This window comes from Salmo trutta, chromosome 40 (genome assembly GCF_901001165.1).
Source record: "Salmo trutta chromosome 40, fSalTru1.1, whole genome shotgun sequence".
Lineage (NCBI taxonomy): Eukaryota > Metazoa > Chordata > Actinopteri > Salmoniformes > Salmonidae > Salmo > Salmo trutta.
Window position 1 is genome coordinate 11,535,081 of NC_042996.1, and position 17,869 is coordinate 11,552,949.

The window sequence follows — 17,869 nt, forward strand, 5'->3', positions numbered from 1 at the left end:
GCAGTCTGGGCAGTCTGGCCACTCCGGCAGTTCAGGGCAGTCTGGCCACTCCGGCAGTTCAGGGCAGTCTGGCCACTCCGGCAGTTCAGGGCAGTCTGGCCACTCCGGCAGTTCAGGGCAGTCTGGCCACTCCGGCAGTTCAGCGCAGTCTGGCCACTCCACTCCGGCAGTTCAGCGCAGTCTGGCCACTCCGGCAGTTCAGCGCAGTCTGGCCACTCCGGCAGTTCAGCGCAGTCTGGCCACTCCGGCAGTTCAGCGCAGTCTGGCCACTCCGGCAGTTCAGCGCAGTCTGGCCACTCCGGCAGTTCAGCGCAGTCTGGCCACTCCGGCAGTTCAGCGCAGTCTGGCCACTCCGGCGACTGTTGACTGACGGGCAGCTCCGACGACTGTTGACTGACGGGCAGCTCCGACGACTGTTGACTGACGGGCAGCTCCGACGACTGTTGACTGACGGGCAGCTCCGACGACTGTTGACTGGCGGGCAGCTCCGACGACTGTTGACTGGCGGGCAGCTCCGACGACTGTTGACTGGCGGGCAGCTCCGACGACTGTTGACTGGCGGGCAGCTCCGACGACTGTTGACTGGCGGCAGCTCCGACGACTGTTGACTGGCGGGCAGCTCCGACGACTGTTGACTCGCGAGGCTGGGTTTACGCACTTGCCGTTTAGTGCGGGGAGCGGGAACAGGACGAGTCGGACTGGGTGGACGCACTTCCGGGTCCGCACGAGAGACAGGAGCTGGAAACCCAGGGCTATGGAGGCGCACAGCCGGTCTAGATCTTACCTCCTGCACAACCCGCCTTGGCTCGATGGAACTAGTAGCCCTGCACGAGCGGAGTGCTCGTACAGGGCAGACTGGGCTGTGCAGGGGCTTGATGGTAGCCGTGCGTAGAGCGGGAGTTGGGTAGCCTGGTCCTCGGAGGCGTACCGGCGACCAGATGCGCTGCGCAGGCATCCTCCTACCAGGCTGGATGCCCGCTCTAGCACGGCACCTGCGAGGGGCTGGAATAACTCGCACCGGACTGTGCGTGCGTATGGGTGAGATATTGCGCTTCTCAGCGAAACATGGCGCTCCCCACCTCATACGCTCCTCCATATAACCACGGGTAGCTGGCTTCCGGCTCTTCCTTCGCCTAGCCAAACTACCCGTGTGCCCCCCCCCAAAATTTTCTTGGGGGTGCCTCTCGTGCTTCAACGCCAGTCTTGTCCCTCGGAAACGTTCCCGGTCCATACCAGCCTTACTCCTATCCTCTCTCTCGCGTACCACCTGTTTCCAAGGAAGGCGATCTTTCCCTGCTTGGATCTCCTCCCAAGTGTAGGAGCCTTCTCCCTCCAAGATCTCCTCCCAAGTCCATCTCTCTCGTTTGTCCTCTTCGAAAATCCTCCGCTCCTTCCTCTGCTGCTTGGTCCTTTGGTGGTGGGTGATTCTGTCACGGTTGTCGTTGGTGAATGAGGACCAAAATGCAGCAGGTACGTGTATACTCATTTTTAGATTTATTACCTTTCAAACGGACACTCCAAAACAACAAAACACGCAAATGAACGAACAACAAACAGTCTGGTAAAGCCTAGGGCTGAACACAGAACAATCACCCACAAAACACAAACACACCCTCATTTATGAGACTCTCAATCAAAGGCAGATAGAAAACACCTGCCTTCAACTGAGAGTCCCAACACCAATTCACCAGACATAGAAACAGACATACTAGACTCCACATAGAACTACCTAGACATAAACCAAACCCCGGACATACTAAATCAAACACCCTTTACACAAACACACCACCCCGAACCACATAAAACAAATACCCTCTGTCACGCCCTGACCAAACTACAAAACAATTAACCTTATATACTGGCCAGGACGTGACAGGTATGTTTGGACCATGATAGTTTGTTGGTGATGTGGACACCAAGGAACTTGAAACTGTCGACCCGCACCACTACACCCCCGTCGATGTTAATGGGGGCGTGTTCGGCCTGCCATTTCCTGTAGTCCACGATCAGCTCCTTTGTCTTGCTCACATTGAGAGAGAGGTTGTTGTCCTGGCACCAGACTGCCAGTTCTCTGACCTCCTCCCTATAGGCCGTCTCATCGTTGTTGGTGATCAGGCCTACCACTGTTGTGTCGTCAGCAAACTTAATGATGGTGTTGGAGTCGTGTTTGGCCACGCAGTCGTGGGTGAACAGGGAATACAGGAGGGGACTAAGTACACACCCCTGAGGGGCCCCAGTGTTACGGGTCAGCATGGCAGACGTATTGTTGCCTACTCTTACCACCTGGGGGCGGACCGTCAGGAAGTCCAGGATCCAGTTGCAGAGGGAGGTGTTTAGTCCCAGAGTCCTTAGCTTAGTGATGAGCTTTGTGAGCACTATGGTGTTGAATGCTGAGCTGTAGTCAATGAACAGCATTCTCACGTTGATGTTCCTTTTGTCCAGGTGAGAAAGGGCAGTGTGGAGTGCGATTGCGTCATCTGTGGATCTGTTGGGGTGGTATGCGAATTGGAGTGGGTCTAGGGTGTCCGGGAGGATGCTGTTGATGTGAGCCATGACCATCCTTTCAAAGCACTTCATGGCTACCGACGAGAGTGCCACGGGGCGATAATCATTTGGGCAGGTTACCTTCGCTTCCTTGGGCACAGGGTCTATGGTGGTCTGCTTGAAACATGTAGGTATTACAGACTTGGTCAGGGAGAGGTTGAAAATGTCAGTGAAGACGCTTGACAGTTGTTCTGCGCATGCTTTGAGTGCGTGTCCTGGTAATCCGTCTGGTCCAGCGGCTTTGTGAATGTTGACCTGTTTAAAGGTTTTGTTCACATCGGCTACCGAGAGCTTTTCCCAAGAGTGTGCAAAGCTGTCATCAAGGCAAAGGGTGGCTACTTTGAACAATCTCAAATATAAAATATATTTTGATTTGTTTAACACTTTTGGTTATTACATGATTCCATATGTGTTATTTCATAGTTTTGATGTCTTCACTACTATTCTACAATGTAGAAAATAGTACAAATGAAGAAAAACCCTTGAATGAGTAGGTGTTTCCAAACTTTTGACTGGTACCCTATGTGCTGACATATCACCAAGCAGAGCGTGGTGGAATGCGAATGCGCCTCAACCAATGAAAACGTGTGGTGGGTGGGGCCGGTACAGGCCCGACCCCACCCACAAACGACCCCGCCCCGTTCCATGGCGAGGGGTACTTGGAATTTTCAGGACTTTTTGGCGAGTAAAAATATATTCCCATTCAAAATCCTATTTTCCCTTAACCTAACCTAAACCCCTAACACTAACTCCTAACCTAAAACCCGACCCTAACCGTAACCCTGACCTTAGCCCCAAACACTAAACCTAACCCTTAAGCCTAAAATAGCAATTTAACAAATTCAGAACATGAACAAATTCCTGACTTTTCAAAAGGTTTCTTGTTTTCCTACCTTGTCAGGACATTCTGGTTCTGATTAGGTAGGAAAACATGTACACAAACTCACACCCTCCCGTCTTGTTTGACTGTGTTTACAGGCTTCTAATCTCTCCTCACTGTCTTGCCGTGATCTGGTTGTTTGGGTTTGGTAGATATGACCGTCCTGGGTCAAAACAGAGACAGAAAACAAACTGCTGATAGAAACAGAGAGAGAGAGAGAGAGAGAGAGAGAGAGGGAAAGTACTTATATAACCTCATACCGTCCCACGTCTCAATGCTTGTTTACCCAACTCTCCCTCATATCACACGACACACCGACGTTCCTACAACGTTAGGTCATGTTATGTTGTGATATCACCTAATGTTTTGAATATCAACATTAAAAAGCTTAAAACACATTCTGAGGATGCTTTTGTAGCCTAGATAGAGTCAAGTCCAAACTAAGTTAACTAGGTGTAGCCCACTGGGTTACTAGATAAGCCAGTGATATTATGGGGGAGGATGACAGACAGACACCTCTGATTACAGTGGGCTCACACAGAAGAGACAGACTGACCGGCTGCAGCCATACAAGCTTCTAGATACTGTAATACTGCCACAGACACTGCTATTGTGGGCTTAACACTCATACACAAAGTTATAGTTACCCACAATCAGACAGTCTCTGTGTGTCTCTGTCTCTGTGTCTCCAGGGTAAAGGTTCTGTTGTCACACTCATCACACTCACTTTCCCTGCTCTCTGGGCCTGCTGATTGCAATAGAATAGGCGCTCTGCTTCAAAAGGCGTCGGGTGGAACTGCTTGTAGAGACGGCAGAGATAGACGTTCCACAGGCAGTCTGGAAACGCTCGCTGCATCTCTAATGTCCATCTACACACTGTGAATCAGCCATGTCCATTCACACCTTTATCAGCACACACTTTTTGAGACTTCAACACCATCATTAGCCCAGTGCTGAATCCATATCAACATTTCCTTTGTAATCTGGATCACAGGAAAGGCAGCTCTTTATCTACCCAGACAGAGCAAGCCCAGCACAGGAAGTGGGACAGAGAAAGGTGATAGCCCTCATGACTATGCTAATGACTGATACACAAAACGCATGCATGAACACGGGTATGCACGCACTTACACACACAGACAGTCAGATACGCAGACAGAAACACAGACACACACACACACTCACCACGTGGTTAGTTCTGTCCCTGACAGGGCGGTAGCCGGGCGCAGGGACACACTGCTCGGCGTGCCCGTTGCAGAAGCAGCTGCCCTTCACGATGAGGTCATAAATGGCGAAGTGCTGGGTGAGCGGGGCTCCAACGGTGGGATCTTTGGCCTGGCAGGGACAGGATTGGCGCTCCAGCAGACGTATGCGCACGTTGGTCACCCTCAGCTGCTCCTGGCCTGCCACCCCATACGGGTCAAGAGATTCCCATTGGGGGAGGGCACGGTAGATCACCTGTCAATCAACCAGTCCAACAGTCAGTCAAAATGATACGAATTAGTGGCACTATGTTATTATGCAAGACTTGGTGAAAACACATCTTCTTTTCTGCACCTCTCTCTCGGTTTCTCTTTCTTTCTCCCTCTCTGAGTCTTGCATCCCTAAATTGATGATCCTCCATATTACCCCCCAGCCCAAGCACAACTGCCATCACCCTGGTGACTGCTCCTATGGCAACCCCTGTATGACATCCCCTGTGTTCCTGAGAGAGCTGTGTGTTTCTGCCACAGATATCACTGGGGCAGAAGTATGTTTGTTTAAGGGGAGTTAGTTGTCATTGAGGGAAGTGTGTGATGCTGGGAGGGAGTGTTATTGGAGGAGAGTATGTATTTATTTATTTATTTCACCTTTATTTAACCAGGTAGGCAAGTTGAGAACAAGTTATCATTTGCAACTGGGACCTGGCCAAGATAAAGCAAAGCAGTGCGACACATATAACAACACTGAGTTACACATGGAATAAACAAACATACAATCAATAATACAGTAAAGAAATCTATATACAGCATGTGCAAATGAGTTAGGATAAGAGAGGTAAGGCAATAAATAGGCCATGGTGGAGAAGTAATTACAAAATAGCAATTAAACACTGGAGTGGTAGAATGTGCAGAAGATGAATGTGCAAGTAGAGATACTGGGGTGCAAAGGAGCAAGATAAATAAATAAATACAGTATGGGGATGAGGTAGATTGGATGGGCTATTTACAGATGGACTATGTACAGGTGCAGTAATCTGTGAGCTGCTCTGACAGCTGGTGCTTAAAGCTAGTGAGGGAGGTAAGAGTCTCCAGTTTTAGTGATTTTTGCAGTTCATTCCAGTCATTGGCAGCAGAGAACTGGAAGGAGAGGGGGCCAAAGGAAGAATTGGCTTTGGGGGTGACCAGTGAAATATACCTGCTGGAGCGCATGCTACGGGTGGGTGTTGCTATGGTGACCAGTGAGCAGAGATTTTTTATTTATTTTACCTTTATTTAACTAGGCAAGTCAGTTAAGAACAAATTATTATGTTCAATGATGGCCTAGGAACAGTGGGTTAACTGCCTTGTTCAGGGGCATAACAACAGATTTGTACCTTGTCAGCTCAGGGATTCAAACTTGCAACCATTCGGTTACTAGCCCAACGCTCTAACCACTAGGCTACACTGCCGCCCCAGATAAGGTGGGGCTTTACCTAGCAGAGACTTGTAGATGACAGTGGGTTTGGCGACGAGTATGAAGTGAGGGCCAGCCAACGAGAACGTATAGGTCACAGTGGTGGGTAGTATATGGGGCTTTGGTGACAAAATGGATGGCACTGTGATAGACTGCATCCAATTTGTTGAGTAGAGTGTTAGAGGCTATTTTGTAAATGACATCGCCGAAGTCAAGGATCGGTAGGATGGTCAGTTTTACGAGGGTGAAGTGAAGGATGCTTTGTTGTGAAATAGGAAGCCGATTCTAGATTTCATTTCGGATTGGAGATGTTACATGTGAGTCTGGAAGGAGAGTTTACAGTCTCACCAGACACCTAGGTATTTGTAGATGTCTACATATTCTAAGTCAGAACCGTCCAGTAGTGATGCTGGACGGGCGGGCAGGTGCGGGCAGCGATCGGTTGAAGAGCATACATTTAGTTTTACTTGCATTTAAGAGCAGTTGGAGGCCACGGAAGGAAAGTTGTATGGCATTGAAGCTCGTCTGGAGGTTAGTTAACCCAGTGTCCAAAGAAGGGCCAGAGGTATACAGAATGGTGTCGTCTGCGTAGAGGTGGATCAGAGAATCACCAGCAGCAAGAGCAACATCATTGATGTATACAGAGAAGTATCCCTGACATAGATATCATTGGGTGAGGGGTGTGTGTGTGTGTGTGTGTTTTCTGGGGGGTTGACTGTGTGAGTCGAGCCCATGCTGTGTCCCCATTGGCTGTATGGCTGGCCTGGGGTTCCCTGTTGTTGGAATAGGTTACAGAGTCACGGCATTGTGTTGCGCAATTAAGGGAACACAACAAATAGGGCAAGGGGCGCCAGTCCGCGGGAGAGGAGGACGAGACAAAGAGCGGGCGAGAGATGCAGCCCCACATAACTCAGCCCTGGACAAAGGCTCTGCAATAGCCCGGCGACACCGCAGCAACACTGTCACACACCCCCCCCCCCCCACACACACACACACACACACACACACACACACACACACATCACACACACACATACAAACACATCCCCAATGGACAATCCAAACACATCCCCAATGGACAATCCACACACAACATCCAATGAACATTCCCAACTACACACACACTTACCCAATCAACATTCCCAAACCCTGCAAAAATTCCACAAGAGGCCTTCTGGATGCTCCAGCTGCAGGCAGTGGGCACAGACTTCATGCAACCCACACAATGAATGCAAACTCTAACCCACATACAAACAAACAAATCAAGACTCTCATTAAAGTTTTTCGTGCATAGGAAATGTCAAGTCATTGTCTGGGTATGCTCTCTCTGTCAAACTATAGAAACAGAGAGAGCAGTCTCACAGAAACCTTAGTCAGGGGAGCGGGTGGCATTTCTACGCTCATAACCTTTTCTTCCTGTTACAGTCTGAAAAACAGTGTAAGTCTGGCTTTAACAGCCCTAATTCCATCAAAGCGCTGTGGACTGTATTCTGGTAAACAGGAACAATGGGCATTGATGGAGGGAGAGAGCAAGAGAGAGAGAGAGAGAGACCGCGAGAGGAGGGGGATGGGCCGTCTCACCTGCAGGACCAACTTCCATCAGGGCAAAGGGCACTTCCTCCCTGACAGACAGACAGAGAGAGAGAGGTGTGTGTGGGGCTCTGTTTGGACGGCTCCCTCCCTAAGAAGATCACAGTCTCTATAACAACTAACACACATTCCTCCAGCCCAGCTGACCTCATAAATAACACAAGGAGCCCTGAGCTCTCCAACAGAGAGACTAACTAGACCTCTTCAGTTAGTACCTGAACTCACAAGCCTCCCAGGTTTCCCCCCATTCAGATGAACATGTTCAGCTCTCAGCACAAGAGATGACATGCTTTTTAATGTTCATCAGATAAAGGAGGGGGAAGCTGAGAATACCTGCTCCCTCACAGTATCGCTCCAAGCTAAGACACACCTCCTCCTCGCTATCCATCACAGCTAAACACTTATCTGATTGCAGGAGCCCAAACACTTAACACTGACTAAACACACACACGCGTGTATATACACACAGACACATACACACAGTCACCTACTCGACACATAACTGTCACACCAGTTAAGCTCAAACATTCAATACGTAAACACACAGTCACAAACACACAGTCACACAGTCACATAGTCACAAACACACAGTCACACAGACATGCACTTGACAAATCGAGCAAGTTGGTGAAAGCCTGACAGGGTAGGCATATTTGCGTGTGCACCTTGCCCTCTGTATGGACATAAACACACGGAGCACAGCTCTCAGCTCCCATGGTAAAGTACACACACCGTTCTGTACATGCCTTGCTGTCATCACCTCAGACAGGCCACAGACAGTTGAGCTGTCAGTATTATGATTTAAGTTAATGATGAACATCACAAGATAAATACAGTAGCCATAGCGATAGAGAGAGTGGAGGATGGTTTAGTATAACAGGCTCTGTGATGAGGAGCTCAAAGGACTCTGGAGTCTGGACCCCTCCCCTGACCTCAGGGTCAACAGGCAGGGGTTAGAGGGTAAAGGTCATGCTACTATCACAGTGTCTCGCTGCTTCCCTCACACACACAAAAAGACACAAGCATTCACACACATACATGCATTGCACGCACATCACAACATAACTCAAGTATCTTATAGTAGCTAGGTCCCTCAAATAAACACATACACACTTTCACATGCTCACACTTGCATGGACACACACACACACACACACAACTCACAGGGGAAGACTGCTTTTGGATGTACGATACAGCGGATCATAAAAGATGACAGGATTACATGTAGGCAATCCTACCAGGGAAAAGCCTGTGGAGCAGTACCATTACAGAGTCAACATGCACTACATCAGGGATCATCAACTAGAGTCATTACAGAGTCAACATGCACTACATCAGGGATCATCAACTAGAGTCATTACAGAGTCAACATGCACTACATCAGGGATCATCAACTAGAGTCATTACAGAGTCAACATGCACTACATCAGGGATCATCAACTAGAGTCATTACAGAGTCAACATGCACTACATCAGGGATCATCAACTAGATTCATTACAGAGTCAACATGCATTACATCAGGGATCATCAACTAGAGTCATTACAGAGTCAACATGCACTACATCAGGGATCATCAACTAGTCATTACAGAATCAACATGCACTACATCAGGGATCATCAACTAGATTCATTACAGAATCAACATGCACTACATCAGGGATCATCAACTAGATTCATTACAGAGTCAACATGCACTACATCAGGGATCATCAACTAGTCATTACAGAGTCAACATGCACTACATCAGGGATCATCAACTAGATTCATTACAGAGTCAACATGCACTACATCAGGGATCATCAACTAGATTCATTACAGAGTCAACATGCACTACATCAGGGATCATCAACTAGATTCATTACAGAGTCAACATGCACTATATCAGGGATCATCAACTAGAGTCATTACAGAGTCAACATGCACTACATCAGGGATCATCAACTAGATTCATTACAGAGTCAACATGCACTACATCAGGGATCATCAACTAGAGTCATTACAGAGTCAACATGCACTACATCAGGGATCATCAACTAGATTCATTACAGAGTCAACATGCACTACATCAGAGATCATCAACTAGTCATTACAGAGTCAACATGCACTACATCAGGGATCATCAACTAGATTCATTACAGAGTCAACATGCACTACATCAGGGATCATCAACTAGAGTCATTACAGAGTCAACATGCACTACATCAGGGATCATCAACTAGATTCATTACAGAGTCAACATGCACTACATCAGGGATCATCAACTAGAGTCATTACAGAGTCAACATGCACTACATCAGGGATCATCAACTAGATTCATTACAGAGTCAACATGCACTACATCAGGGATCATCAACTAGAGTCATTACAGAGTCAACATGCACTACATCAGGGATCATCAACTAGTCATTACAGAATCAACATGCACTACATCAGGGATCATCAACTAGATTCATTACAGAATCAACATGCACTACATCAGGGATCATCAACTAGATTCATTACAGAGTCAACATGCACTACATCAGGGATCATCAACTAGTCATTACAGAGTCAACATGCACTACATCAGGGATCATCAACTAGATTCATTACAGAGTCAACATGCACTACATCAGGGATCATCAACTAGATTCATTACAGAGTCAACATGCACTACATCAGGGATCATCAACTAGATTCATTACAGAGTCAACATGCACTACATCAGGGATCATCAACTAGAGTCATTACAGAGTCAACATGCACTACATCAGGGATCATCAACTAGATTCATTACAGAGTCAACATGCACTACATCAGGGATCATCAACTAGAGTCATTACAGAGTCAACATGCACTACATCAGGGATCATCAACTAGATTCATTACAGAGTCAACATGCACTACATCAGGGATCATCAACTAGAGTCATTACAGAGTCAACATGCACTACATCAGGGATCATCAACTAGATTCATTACAGAGTCAACATGCACTACATCAGGGATCATCAACTAGAGTCATTACAGAGTCAACATGCACTACATCAGGGATCATCAACTAGAGTCATTACAGAGTCAACATGCACTACATCAGGGATCATCAACTAGAGTCATTACAGAGTCAACATGCACTACATCAGGGATCATCAACTAGATTCATTACAGAGTCAACATGCACTACATCAGGGATCATCAACTAGAGTCATTACAGAGTCAACATGCACTACATCAGAGATCATCAACTAGTCATTACAGAGTCAACATGCACTACATCAGGGATCATCAACTAGTCATTACAGAGTCAACATGCACTACATCAGGGATCATCAACTAGATTCATTACAGAGCCAACATGCACTACATCAGGGATCATCAACTAGATTCATTACAGAGTCAACATGCACTACATCAGAGATCATCAACTAGTCATTACAGAGTCAACATGCACTACATCAGGGATCATCAACTAGATTCATTACAGAGTCAACATGCACTACATTAGGGATCATCAACTAGAGTCATTACAGAGTCAACATGCACTACATCAGGGATCATCAACTAGTCATTACAGAATCAACATGCACTACATCAGGGATCATCAACTAGATTCATTACAGAGTCAAAATGCACTACATCAGGGATCATCAACTAGAGTCATTACAGAGTCAACATGCACTACATCAGGGATCATCAACTAGAGTCATTACAGAGTCAACATGCACTACATCAGGGATCATCAACTAGATTCATTACAGAGTCAACATGCACTACATCAGAGATCATCAACTAGATTCATTACAGAGTCAACATGCACTACATCAGAGATCATCAACTAGTCATTACAGAGTCAACATGCACTACATCAGAGATCATCAACTAGATTCATTACAGAGTCAAGATGCACTACATCAGGGATCATCAACTAGATTCATTACAGAGTCAACATGCACTACATCAGGGATAATCAACTAGAGTCATTACAGAGTCAACATGCACTACATCAGGGATCATCAACTAGAGTCATTACAGAGTCAACATGCACTACATCAGGGATCATCAACTAGATTCATTACAGAGTCAACATGCACTACATCAGGGATCATCAACTAGATTCATTACAGAGTCAACATGCACTACATCAGAGATCATCAACTAGTCATTACAGAGTCAACATGCACTACATCAGAGATCATCAACTAGATTCATTACAGAGTCAACATGCACTACATCAGGGATCATCAACTAGATTCATTACAGAGTCAACATGCACTACATCAGGGATCATCAACTAGAGTCATTACAGAGTCAACATGCACTACATCAGGGATCATCAACTAGAGTCATTACAGAGTCAACATGCACTACATCAGGGATCATCAACTAGAGTCATTACAGAGTCAACATGCACTACATCAGAGATCATCAACTAGAGTCATTACAGAGTCAACATGCACTACATCAGGGATCATCAACTAGATTCATTACAGAGTCAACATGCACTACATCAGGGATCATCAACTAGTCATTACAGAGTCAACATGCACTACATCAGGGATCATCAACTAGATTCATTACAGAGTCAACATGCACTACATCAGGGATCATCAACTAGATTCATTACAGAGTCAACATGCACTACATCAGAGATCATCAACTAGAGTCATTACAGAGTCAACATGCACTACATCAGGGATCATCAACTAGATTCATTACAGAGTCAACATGCACTACATCAGGGATCATCAACTAGAGTCATTACAGAGTCAACATGCACTACATCAGGGATCATCAACTAGATCCATTACAGAGTCAACATGCACTACATCAGGGATCATCAACTAGAGTCATTACAGAGTCAACATGCACTACATCAGGGATCATCAACTAGATTCATTACAGAGTCAACATGCACTACATCAGGGATCATCAACTAGAGTCATTACAGAGTCAACATGCACTACATCAGGGATCATCATCTAGAGTCATTACAGAGTCAACATGCACTACATCAGAGATCATCAACTAGTCATTACAGAGTCAACATGCACTACATCAGGGATCATCAACTAGATTCATTACAGAGTCAACATGCACTACATCAGGGATCATCAACTAGTCATTACAGAGTCAACATGCACTACATCAGGGATCATCAACTAGATTCATTACAGAGTCAACATGCACTACATCAGGGATCATCAACTAGATTCATTACAGAGTCAACATGCACTACATCAGAGATCATCAACTAGAGTCATTACAGAGTCAACATGCACTACATCAGGGATCATCAACTAGATTCATTACAGAGTCAACATGCACTACATCAGGGATCATCAACTAGAGTCATTACAGAGTCAACATGCACTACATCAGGGATCATCAACTAGATCCATTACAGAGTCAACATGCACTACATCAGGGATCATCAACTAGAGTCATTACAGAGTCAACATGCACTACATCAGGGATCATCAACTAGAGTCATTACAGAGTCAACATGCACTACATCAGGGATCATCAACTAGAGTCATTACAGAGTCAAAATGCACTACATCAGGGATCATCAACTAGAGTCATTACAGAGTCAACATGCACTACATCAGGGATCATCAACTAGAGTCAATACAGAGTCAACATGCACTACATCAGGGATCATCAACTAGAGTCATTACAGAGTCAACATGCACTACATCAGGGATCATCAACTATAGTCATTACAGAGTCAACATGCACTACATCAGCGATAATCAACTAGAGTCATTACAGAGTCAACATGCACTACATCAGGGATCATCAACTAGATTCATTACAGAGTCAACATGCACTACATCAGGGATCATCAACTAGATTCATTACAGAGTCAACATGCACTACATCAGAGATCATCAACTAGAGTCATTACAGAGTCAACATGCACTACATCAGGGATCATCAACTAGATTCATTACAGAGTCAACATGCACTACATCAAGGATCATCAACTAGAGTCATTACAGAGTCAACATGCACTACATCAGGGATCATCAACTAGATTCATTACAGAGTCAACATGCACTACATCAGGGATCATCAACTAGATTCATTACAGAGTCAACATGCACTACATCAGAGATCATCAACTAGTCATTACAGAGTCAACATGCACTACATCAGAGATCATCAACTAGATTCATTACAGAGTCAACATGCACTACATCAGGGATCATCAACTAGATTCATTACAGAGTCAACATGCACTACATCAGGGATCATCAACTAGAGTCATTACAGAGTCAACATGCACTACATCAGGGATCATCAACTAGAGTCATTACAGAGTCAACATGCACTACATCAGGGATCATCAACTAGATTCATTACAGAGTCAACATGCACTACATCAGGGATCATCAACTAGAGTCATTACAGAGTCAACATGCACTACATCAGGGATCATCAACTAGAGTCATTACAGAGTCAACATGCACTACATCAGAGATCATCAACTAGAGTCATTACAGAGTCAACATGCACTACATCAGGGATCATCAACTAGATTCATTACAGAGTCAACATGCACTACATCAGGGATCATCAACTAGTCATTACAGAGTCAACATGCACTACATCAGGGATCATCAACTAGATTCATTACAGAGTCAACATGCACTACATCAGGGATCATCAACTAGATTCATTACAGAGTCAACATGCACTACATCAGAGATCATCAACTAGAGTCATTACAGAGTCAACATGCACTACATCAGGGATCATCAACTAGATTCATTACAGAGTCAACATGCACTACATCAGGGATCATCAACTAGAGTCATTACAGAGTCAACATGCACTACATCAGGGATCATCAACTAGATCCATTACAGAGTCAACATGCACTACATCAGGGATCATCAACTAGAGTCATTACAGAGTCAACATGCACTACATCAGGGATCATCAACTAGATTCATTACAGAGTCAACATGCACTACATCAGGGATCATCAACTAGAGTCATTACAGAGTCAACATGCACTACATCAGGGATCATCATCTAGAGTCATTACAGAGTCAACATGCACTACATCAGAGATCATCAACTAGTCATTACAGAGTCAACATGCACTACATCAGGGATCATCAACTAGATTCATTACAGAGTCAACATGCACTACATCAGGGATCATCAACTAGTCATTACAGAGTCAACATGCACTACATCAGGGATCATCAACTAGATTCATTACAGAGTCAACATGCACTACATCAGGGATCATCAACTAGATTCATTACAGAGTCAACATGCACTACATCAGAGATCATCAACTAGAGTCATTACAGAGTCAACATGCACTACATCAGGGATCATCAACTAGATTCATTACAGAGTCAACATGCACTACATCAGGGATCATCAACTAGAGTCATTACAGAGTCAACATGCACTACATCAGGGATCATCAACTAGATCCATTACAGAGTCAACATGCACTACATCAGGGATCATCAACTAGAGTCATTACAGAGTCAACATGCACTACATCAGGGATCATCAACTAGAGTCATTACAGAGTCAAAATGCACTACATCAGGGATCATCAACTAGAGTCATTACAGAGTCAACATGCACTACATCAGGGATCATCAACTAGAGTCAATACAGAGTCAACATGCACTACATCAGGGATCATCAACTAGAGTCATTACAGAGTCAACATGCACTACATCAGGGATCATCAACTATAGTCATTACAGAGTCAACATGCACTACATCAGCGATAATCAACTAGAGTCATTACAGAGTCAACATGCACTACATCAGGGATCATCAACTAGATTCATTACAGAGTCAACATGCACTACATCAGAGATCATCAACTAGTCATTACAGAGTCAACATGCACTACATCAGGGATCATCAACTAGATTCATTACAGAGTCAACATGCACTACATCAGGGATCATCAACTAGAGTCATTACAGAGTCAACATGCACTACATCAGGGATAATCAACTAGATTCATTACAGAGTCAACATGCACTACATCAGGGATCACCAACTAGATTCATTACAGAATCAACATGCACTACATCAGGGATCATCAACTAGATTCATTACAGAGTCAACATGCACTACATCAGGGATCATCAACTAGTCATTACAGAGTCAACATGCACTACATCAGGGATCATCAACTAGATTCATTACAGAGTCAACATGCACTACATCAGGGATCATCAACTAGATTCATTACAGAGTCAACATGCACTACATCAGGGATCATCAACTAGATTCATTACAGAGTCAACATGCACTACATCAGGGATCATCAACTAGATTCATTACAGAGTCAACATGCACTACATCAGGGATCATCAACTAGATTCATTACAGAGTCAACATGCACTACATCAGGGATCATCAACTAGATTCATTACAGAATCAACATGCACTACATCAGGGATCATCAACTAGAGTCATTACAGAATCAACATGCACTACATCAGGGATCATCAACTAGATTCATTACAGAGTCAACATGCACTACATCAGGGATCATCAACTAGAGTCATTACAGAGTCAACATGCACTACATCAGGGATCATCAACTAGATTCATTACAGAGTCAACATGCACTACATCAGGGATAATCAACTAGAGTCATTACAGAGTCAACATGCACTACATCAGGGATCATCAACTAGATTCATTACAGAGTCAACATGCACTACATCAGAGATCATCAACTAGTCATTACAGAGTCAACATGCACTACATCAGGGATCATCAACTAGATTCATTACAGAGTCAACATGCACTACATCAGGGATCATCAACTAGAGTCATTACAGAGTCAACATGCACTACATCAGGGATCATCAACTAGATTCATTACAGAGTCAACATGCACTACATCAGGGATCATCAACTAGATTCATTACAGAATCAACATGCACTACATCAGGGATCATCAACTAGATTCATTACAGAGTCAACATGCACTACATCAGGGATCATCAACTAGTCATTACAGAGTCAACATGCACTACATCAGGGATCATCAACTAGATTCATTACAGAGTCAACATGCACTACATCAGGGATCATCAACTAGATTCATTACAGAGTCAACATGCACTACATCAGGGATCATCAACTAGATTCATTACAGAGTCAACATGCACTACATCAGGGATCATCAACTAGAGTCATTACAGAGTCAACATGCACTACATCAGGGATCATCAACTAGATTCATTACAGAGTCAACATGCACTACATCAGGGATCATCAACTAGATTCATTACAGAGTCAACATGCACTACATCAGGGATCATCAACTAGATTCATTACAGAGTCAACATGCACTACATCAGGGATCATCAACTAGATTCATTACAGAGTCAACATGCACTACATCAGGGATCATCAACTAGATTCATTACAGAGTCAACATGCACTACATCAGGGATCATCAACTAGATTCATTACAGAATCAACATGCACTACATCAGGGATCATCAACTAGAGTCATTACAGAATCAACATGCACTACATCAGGGATCATCAACTAGATTCATTACAGAGTCAACATGCACTACATCAGGGATCATCAACTAGAGTCATTACAGAGTCAACATGCACTACATCAGGGATCATCAACTAGATTCATTACAGAGTCAACATGCACTACATCAGGGATCATCAACTAGATTCATTACAGAGTCAACATGCACTACATCAGGGATCATCAACTAGATTCATTACAGAGTCAACATGCACTACATCAGGGATCATCAACTAGATTCATTACAGAGTCAACATGCACTACATCAGGGATCATCAACTAGAGTCATTACAGAGTCAACATGCACTACATCAGAGATCATCAACTAGATTCATTACAGAGTCAACATGCACTACATCAGGGATCATCAACAAGAGTCATTACAGAATCAACATGCACTACATCAGGGATCATCAACTAGATTCATTACAGAGTCAACATGCACTACATCAGGGATCATCAACTAGAGTCATTACAGAGTAAACATGCACTACATCAGGGATCATCAACTAGAGTCATTACAGAGTCAACATGCACTACATCAGGGATCATCAACTAGATTCATTACAGAATCAACATGCACTACATCAGGGATCATCAACTAGAGTCATTACAGAGTCAACATGCACTACATCAGGGATCATCAACTAGAGTCATTACAGAGT

General features: G+C 44.5%; 1 protein-coding gene across 1 annotated transcript in view; it reads right to left on the bottom strand.

Moving 5' to 3' along the window:
• LOC115180337 (netrin-4-like) overlaps positions 1 to 17,869 on the bottom strand; it is a 37,463-nt gene that overhangs the window by 16,991 nt on the left and 2,603 nt on the right. Inside the window, exon 3 of the mRNA XM_029742353.1 lies at positions 4,610 to 4,882. Coding sequence (XP_029598213.1) covers positions 4,610 to 4,882 — 273 coding nt within the window. The remainder of the gene's footprint in view (positions 1 to 4,609; positions 4,883 to 17,869) is intronic.